General features: G+C 38.0%; 1 protein-coding gene across 1 annotated transcript in view; it reads left to right on the top strand.

The window, feature by feature from the left end:
• The window catches only part of Slc2a13 (solute carrier family 2 member 13), a 323,576-nt gene that overhangs the window by 164,839 nt on the left and 149,652 nt on the right, over positions 1-9,085 (top strand). The window contains exon 4 of the mRNA XM_031353230.1: positions 6,034-6,142. Coding sequence (XP_031209090.1) covers positions 6,034-6,142 — 109 coding nt within the window. The remainder of the gene's footprint in view (positions 1-6,033; positions 6,143-9,085) is intronic.

Below are 9,085 nucleotides of genomic sequence, written 5' to 3'. Positions count from 1 at the left end.
CTCTCTCTCTCTCTCTCTCTGTGTGTGTGTGTGTGTGTGTGTTTTCTACAATAAAGCCCTAAAACCAACAGCAACAAAAAAAGGAATGATAGTTTTGTTGAAATAGTATCAAAATACTTGTTGGTTGAAAATATGTCTTTTCATTTAAAAGTGGCTGTGTTTATACACTGTTAACATTAAAATTTCTACTCTTTTAAGAAGGTGACTCATTTTAAAAATGGTGGTTTCTTTGCTCAAGAATGGTTTTCTGGAGCAGTTGTTCTCATACATCTTTTCCTCCATAGCGCAGCAACCCACCCCCACCCTACTCCCCGCAACTGTTAAAAATTCTGAAGTTTTACATGGGAAAATTACTAGGATGGAGAATAAATTTATGACCATGTCATTTATTTTGGTGCCCCTGACTAAACAAGCATTTTAAAATATAGAAAGAATTCTTGGTAGTAGTAATGTAAGCTTCCGGGAAAATAGTGTTTCAGTAGTAGTAAGCTATGCCATTACCTGCCCTCACATGTAGCAAAAGGTATTTCCTTTAGTAACCTGGAATAATAGTGTGTAGACATAGAGGTTGCATTTGGGCCCAAATTTATAGTGATTTACTTGCAAGGATGCACTAATAGACAACTGGCCCATTGTGGCATCTTGGCAAATTGATTGCTTTGCAGGATTTCAAAATGTATTGGCATAAATGCCAGACTGTGAAGGAATGATAGCACCACATGGGTTGGATTTATCAATAGCAGCAGCATATTATTCCAAAAAGAGTGTGTGCCAGGTTCCAGCTTGTAATGACAAACATCATCTGCTCCTGCTGAGGAGAAGCTCAGCATGGGTCCTCTCAAGACTTCATAGTAATCGACCACAACACTGTTTAGCAGCTAGGAATCTCACCATCCCCAAGTTCTCAGCCGCACTATCTGCCTGGAGGTTTGTTTTGGTTTTTGTTTTTCCTTTTGTTTTTGTTTTGTTTTTGTTTTTGGTTTCGGTTTTTTTGGTTTTGTGTGACTCTCTCTCTCTCTCTCTCTCTCTCTCTCTCTCTCTCTCTCTCTCTCTCTGTGTGTGTGTGTGTGTGTGTGTGTGTGTGTGTGTGTTTCTTTCCCTTCCATTCTCTTCCTCATATTCATTAAGCAAATAGTTATTTACTGTTGTCTATATACCTGATCCTGGAGTAAGTTCAGGATTAAGTAAAATGATAAAACAAGGGCAAAATCTGAAGGAAATGTCCATGAAATTCAATATAGATAAAAGATAAGGAATGTGATCTACAAAAGAAATTATCAAGGATCAAGAGCATAGAGATGGCCAGCCATCTGAAGTCAGAATAGTCCTTGGCAGAATAAAATATTTTAAGGTCAGTTATGGAGGCATATGGCTTATTTTGGCAGCACAGATGGTCCAACAGTTGGTGGACAATTGTGTGATAGAGGGCAAGTATGTATTTAAAAGGTAAGCTGCCCCTCATGAAACACTGTAGTGGATCTGTTTATCCAGAGACTTCAGCAAGTTAGAGGGTTGATCAACCTCATTAGCAGATGCTGGGACAACAGTGTGGAGGTAATGGCTGCACCCAAAGAATGTTACAGACAGAGAAACTATGTGTGAAGCTTGTGACTAATATACAGTGTGGCCCAGAAACATTATTGTTTCTAATACTCATAATAGGAATCTTTCACTGCAGTAGAGATGGGGCTCAAGGTGGGGCTGTTCTTAAAGCATTGTGTGACATAATTTCGACTGTGTACTGTCAGTTGGTGAAGATAGATGAACGAACGCCTGGTCCAGCAATACAGAAGAGGACATAGAGGGCACAGGTGCAGAATAAGAGCAATCTTGGTATTTTATAGAGGATTAGAAATTAAATATAGTTAACACTTGACTTTTAGATCTGGGAATTAGGAATGGAGAATGAATGGGCAAAAACTATAGTCCATGGGTTATTGATACCCAGGTAATGCAGGGAAAGAACAAGGTTGGTTGAGGTAAGAAATGATGACTTTTGTGTGTGGTTGGCATGTTTGTGTGTGTGTGTGTGTGTGTGTGTGTGTGTGTGTGTGTATGTGTGTATGAGTATGTGCAGCACGTGTGTGTTTCTGTGTGTATACATGAGTGTCTGTATGTATGTATATGTTTATATGTGTTCATGTGTGTATGTATGTATATGCATATATTGTGTATCTATATATGCCTTGATCTCAGCATACTATCTATGAAACCTTTCGGGTATATGGCCATTTTGGGTAGAACTTGTTTGATTTCTATGTAGGATTCCTTCCCTATTACCATGATCACAAGCTCCTTGATGGATATGTTATGTTATGTTTCTGAACTTCATACAGAGTGAATTCCAGGTAGGTTCTCCACATGTGGCAAACACACAAGGGAAGCCTGAAGGCAACAATAGGATGCCCATGGTGGTATCTTAATTAGATATTGTGACTATATCATGTGACCTCCCATTGGAGCAAGAACAAGAATCCTTCTGGCAGCACTGAGGGCCTACTGAGAAACATAAGAATTTGTCATAAAGTCATGGTGGCTTATTTTCCAAATTTGTCTTGAAACATTCTCAACCCTCTCTGGATGTAGGAATGAAAGAATGAAGGCTGACTCTCAGAGTAGAGCGGGGCAACAGGATGGGGAAGACAGCCTTACACATTGACATGACACGTAGATGTTACACAGAATGTGATTCATCCTGGAGCTTGGAAGTGCTCTGATCTTACAGCTCTTATTCAGAATGTTTTTATAACTTGTTCATTTTCTTTATGGCTAGAAAATGAGCTGATCTAAGTATATCTTTTAAAAATGTCTTGTAACAATGGCTTGGACAATTGATGCACATTCTATATTGAATTCTGTCTGTTGTAATCCTGGGAGAGCTACTATTAAAGTCTAGGCAAGAAAGTTACAGACAGCCACGTTTATGAGGCCAAATTAAAGTCCTTTCTTAGCCAGACACTGAGATCAGGCTCTTTCCCAAGAGAACTCTTGCCACTGAAGCTCTGGTGTACAGCATTTATAAAGAAAAAAACAAAAACAAAAACCCAAATACCAACACAACATCAGATGTTGTCAGATGCAGGCTTGGGGAGCCTGGTACCATTTGCTTTGGTTTTGTTTCTGGGCCATGGTCTGGGTCAGGTAATGTCTTGAATGTGTTGCTGAGGTGGACATGACTATTCAGGGGGATGGGGAGCTTTCCAAACCCAATCCTGTGAGCAGACAAACAATAGATTCAAGGTCAGACCAGGACAGGGATATGTTGCCTTGCTCACTTCTTGACTTGCCCTCGTTGTGCTTAGGTTTCCTCATTTCTGTTGCAACGCTGTGTGTCCCTTCTGTGTGAGATGCTTATGATGACAAAATGGCTGTGATGCCATGAAGAGATGTTAAAGTGTGATGTCATCAGAAAATGTCAATGCTTAATATCCCTGGTGATTAAGAATCATAAGTGCGCTTGCCTCTGAAGTGAGATGATAACTGGCAGATCCATGTCAACATAGCAAGCTTTCTGGACCACCAAGGGGAACACAGACGAGACTTGGTGTTTGATTCATTTGTGGGTCCTGATCATCCTCTCTTGATAATACCTGTCAGAAATCGAGCATGGCCTGGACTAACTGCTATTCTGGGCTGAGGGTGGTGTTGGGGGAACTTGCTTGTTTGATTGAAGGTTAATCACAGGCCCATAAGTTGGGGAGGGAGGAGATTAGTGTTTGAAGTGAACAATGATTACTTTGTTCTCAACACAACTTTGTTACAACAAAGTGTTTAGCCTGTGAGAAGGGTTTCTATGGGGAACCTTCAGCTCACGTCTTGTAATTTGGTCATCATAAAATGTCCACACACTTGGATCTCATGGAGGCACTTCCCCAACTGAAGCTCCCTTCTCTGTGATACTCATCAAGCCAGTTCTGATGCCATAGTAAACTAGGTTTTCTAGAAAATTCTTGATTTTGTTTATGCATAACCATATGTGCAGCTGTCTGATCATTTTTTTTTTTTAATGAAAAGCATCCTGTAGAATAAGGGAACTAGCATTGCTTATTGTTTAGAAAGTTCAGTCCAAAAGAAATAGAAACTGTAGATTTTAATAAAGAGCTAGAGAAGAAATATGTGCTCATCAATCTCTTCATATTAAGTCGAGGCAAACTTGGATCCTAATTTCTTATAATTTTTTTTCCTATGATCTCACCTGTCTATCAGTTCATGATACAATGTAATAGCAGAAGAACAACACTCTGAATATTGTTATGAATGTCATGAACAAAGAGAGGGTAGTCTTTAACCTGTGAAAGGCCAAGATAAGGTTCGTATAGTTTGATTAGGTTGTCATTTAAAATTTATTCCTAATAATCAGAGAAAGTGATACATTATGCTCATGTTTTGACTTTAGGGGAAAGTCGATGTCTACATAGAACTGTCCACATCCCTTCTTTTACAGTTCATTTAGAGAAATTTATATTTGCACAGAAGCCCACCATCCTTGAGACAATTGATCCATATATATCTCATTATGGTCACTGTAAGATAGCTGACCTTTGCTTTTTTCACACTGCCTCTCTGGTAGAACAAATTGTTCTATGTCAATTTTATAGATGGTATTTGCTCAGCCTTCTTTTTAAATGAGTTGTCATTTTATTGAGCTTTGAGTAGCCAACAATGCTCCTCAAGGCTGATTATGATGTCTTAACATTGAGGGACAGAAATATTTTCAGTATGTCAAGTTTTGTGATTTTAATCATATGCTCGTGGCATTAGAATAGGCTTAGCCCCATAGCATTCAGTTCTAATTAATACTCTGGCTCAACATTGCATATTAACATTTATTATTGAGACAATGTACATTCTTTACCATTTCTGCATGCTAAATATGTGACTCTTAGAAAATTCTTGAAATAGTGAGATTTACTCAAAATTTAATTCCCTTCGCTTAGTTTAGGGTTTGGTGATGACGCGTGGCCTTCAGGGAAAGTGATTTAATTAGAAGTTGGCATCTCGGGAGTCACAGACCAGCTCTTCTAATAGCGGGGATGTTCTGGATCCCATGAGACATCTCTAGCCCAGCAAGGATGCCATATGCAGTGTATGTTAATGTTTAGCTGGCATTCTGAAACAATCTCTTCTGACAGTAGAAGGTGTGCTCTGTGACACAAGCTAGTCACCTTGGAGAGGTCTCGGCAATTTAGATGTCACAGCTATCCAAATCTGATCTAGGCTGTGGGGAGTGTGTGTGTGCACATACATGAATACTTATGTGTGGTGTCGTGTGCATGTGAAGGTCAGAGGGCAACTTGCAGGCACATTATCTTTCCTTTTGTCATGTGGATACTCAGCATGGGCTTGGGATCATCAGACTTGTCGCCAAGTGCCTTTACCAGTTAAGGCATCTTACTAACCTTTGCTTTCATATTTGAAAATGATCTTTGAATGCCTCTTTAAACATTTCCATACATGTGTGTATATGCACAATAGCCATTATTATTATTACATTTTGATAATGCTCAGTGGTATCCATCACCAGAATTGATATCAAGTCAAAATTCCTTGATGTCAGAATAGAGTGGGTTGAATTCTTTCTTTCTTTCTTTCTTTCTTTCTTTCTTCCTTTCTCTCTTTCTTTCTTTCTTTCTTCCTTTCTTTCTTTTTTATAACAAATGCTATTTCATGTGGTTGTTTTTGCCAGTTACTTTGTGAAGGGTCCCACATGAATGCATTTTAAGTCATATTTAATTGTGAAGAAAGTAAAGCAAAAGGCATAATTAATAATTATAACTGGAAAGAATTCAAGGAGGAATAATTGTATGACAGATTCAGTTATGTGTGCCTAAATAGTACCCATGAGTTGTCATCAGAAGTCTCTGGTGCTATTCTTAAAATTACAATGAAAAACTCTTGTTTTTTTTTTTAAGGAAAATATTGTTCCCATATTTCTGTAAAAGTCATTTCAAAGTGGTATTAATTTTACAGAGGCTTTCAGTGAGAGCTAAAAGTAATGGCTGTGCCTTTCTTTCTTTCTTTTGTAAATAACAGCTGGACCTATAATCTGCAGAATGCTGAGTTACCCCCCAACTCGCCGAGCGTTAGTTGTGGGATGTGGCTTACAGATGTTCCAGCAGCTCTCGGGCATCAACACCATCATGTACGTATTTCTGTTGGCTTTCTCTTGAAAAGACTGTGAAGGGAGTACTTCCAAAGGCAAAAGAGATCTCTCTCGGTGGTTTGTCGCTATTAAATGCAGAGATTTCTCCTTTGAGTATGTTTTATGTTTGTTAAAAACCCAGCACTTGGAACCCAGAGGTAGTTTTCTGTTTGATATATTGTTGTTACTATATGTTTCATTTAATTTGTAACTATTCAACCTGGTACTTTTTAAAGAGTCCCAGCTAATATTTGAAACTTTGTTTCTTACACAGAGTCACATAGCACGTTTCTATGTGTCTGATTTTGGTGCATGCTCTTTCCTCAGACCCACTACATTCCTTTCTTGACCACATTCCCTTGTTTTCCAGGCAGCTTTGGGTCAACTTTCATTTCATCTGCATATATTTGATTTCATGTACCTATATAAAATTTAAGACTGACAAATGGGAAAATAATGTGATATTTGTCTTTCTGAGATTCATTTAATTCACTTAATATGATAATCTCTGGTTGTATCCATTTTCCTGCAAACAGTATAATCTCATTATTCTTATGGCTGAACAAATTCCATTGTGTATATAAATGATATCTTCTTTATCCATTCCTCTGTTGATGATCATCCAGGATGGTTCCGTAGCTTAGCTGTTGTACACAGTGCAATCCAGCAAACATTGTAAGGGATCTGTGCAATGTATTGACTTATAGTTCTAGGGGAATGGTAGAGTTGGGTCCTATTGAGGTTTCAGAAACCTCTCAGTGCTGACTTCTGTCATACGGCTCGATAGTTCCCATTTCTCCCAGACGTATGGAAGGCTTTTCTCATTATGTTTGTTTTCCTCATGATTATAATTCCAATTGTGATGTCAAGAAACACATTTTCTAGCTAGTAAAGTTGAGATTCTTTTCATATGTGTTGGCCATTTATATTTCACTTTTTGAAACTTTCTATTCATTTCACCATCCCATTTGTGATTGGTTGTTCTGTTGTTGTTGTTCCTCTTCCTCTTCCTCTTCTTCCTCCTCCTCCTCCTCTTCCTTTTCTTCTGTTTTCTTAGTTCATTGTATGTGCTAGATGCCAGTCCTTTGTCATATATACAACTAGCAAAGCTCCTCTCCAATTCTGTATATTCTCCCTCCACCGAACTGTTTCCTTGCCTGTGTAGAAGCTTTTGAACGTCTTCGGGTCTCATTTCTCTACTGTGCATCTTTCTTTTTGAGCAACTGCTCCCCCACAAAGTGCTTGCCCGTGCAGATACTGTCATGTATTCCCCATACTTTTTCCTCTAGCAGTTTACAGAGAAATGATCATGTGATTTCTGTCCTTGAGTCCATTTGTGTGATTCATCATTTATTTACTTAAATGTATTGAACGATTCATGCATCTCTGAGATGAAACTGATTATAGTGAATTTTTTGAGGTGTACTTGAATGCTTTTTGTAAGTATTGTATTGGTTATTTCTGAGTCACTATGAATCAGGACAATTGTTCTGTAATTTCCTTTTCTTTTTTCTGTCGTGTCAAATTCTGGATTTAGTGCTTGGGTAATATTGGCTTTGTAGAGTGGTTTAACATGTTCTTTTCCTTTCTGTTTCAAAGAATAAATAGCTTTTGAAGCATTATTGTCAATTATCCTATAAAGATCTGGTTGAATTTAGCAGTAGATATTTTTTAGTTGCGATACTTTTCTTATTCTTCAGTCTTGTTACTTTTAGATGTGCTTAAATTGTTTATTTTGTGATGATTTAATTTTGGTACATATAGAAACACATGCTTTTCCATTTTCCAATTTAATGAAATATAAGCTTTTGAAATCTATACTATTGATTTTGTGAATTTAACTGGATCTGTTGTTGTGTCTGCCTTTCTAGCTCTGACTTTGTGAATGTAAATTTCCTGAATCTTTGCTCATTTGACTAAGTATTGTTGGCCTTGTTTTTCTTATTAAAGAACCAACCCTTTTTCTCATTGATTCATGTACTGTGTCAGGTTATTTCCAAAGAATTCATTTCTTCCCTGATGTTTCTTTCTTTCCATTGTCTAATTTGAGTTTTGGTTGGTTCTTGCTTTTTAAATTCAGAGGATATATTGTTAAGCAATTTATTTAAGGTCTCTGGTTTTATTTCCACACAGGCCTCCGTAGCTATGAACTTGTTATTATCTTACTGTTGTTCTTACTTTATCCTATTAGGTTTGGAATGCTGTGCTTTCATTCTCACTCAGTCCTAGGGATATTCTAGTATCTATTACTTTCTCTGAACCATGAATATGCTTCATTCTACCAGTTTGTACATATCCTGCTGTTTCTCTGCTTTATTTCTTGCTTTATTCCATTGTAATGTTGGGTACAATAGAAGAAATTGTTTCAGCCATCTTGAGTATCATAAAGCTTTCTATGGAACCTAAGATGTGCCCATTTTTACATTAGTTGATGCATTTATTTATTCACTTTATATCCTGATCGCTGCCCCCCCTCGCGATCCCCCTCTCACATAGCCCTTCCTCTATCCACCTCCCCTCCTCTGAGAGGATGGAGGTCTTTTTTGGGTATTCTCCCCACCCTGGCACTGATGTGTGCATTTTAAAATTTTTTTTTGTTATTTTTACGTGTATGAGTATTTTTTTCCTGCATGTATGTCTATGTACCATTTATGTTCATGGTGCCCTCAGAGACCAGAAGAGTGTGTAAAATCCCCTGCAACTGCTGTTACAGATGGTTATGAGCCACCATGTGGGTGCTGGGAATCAAACCTGAATCCCCAGATGACCATCCAGTGCTCTTAACTGCAGAACCATCTCTGAAACTGTAGGTAGGCTCTTTATGCAAGTAATACATTATCCAGTTTAAAAGCAGTGGCCCCTTTAACACTCGTAACTCTTGCAAGATAAAAAAGGATAATATGGTGCTCATTAGAATATTAGTTGCAGAGATTAGGAGGAGAG

The sequence above is a fragment of the Mastomys coucha genome, unplaced genomic scaffold (genome assembly GCF_008632895.1).
Source record: "Mastomys coucha isolate ucsf_1 unplaced genomic scaffold, UCSF_Mcou_1 pScaffold11, whole genome shotgun sequence".
NCBI lineage: Eukaryota > Metazoa > Chordata > Mammalia > Rodentia > Muridae > Mastomys > Mastomys coucha.
This window is presented reverse-complemented; position numbering and strand designations above follow the sequence as displayed.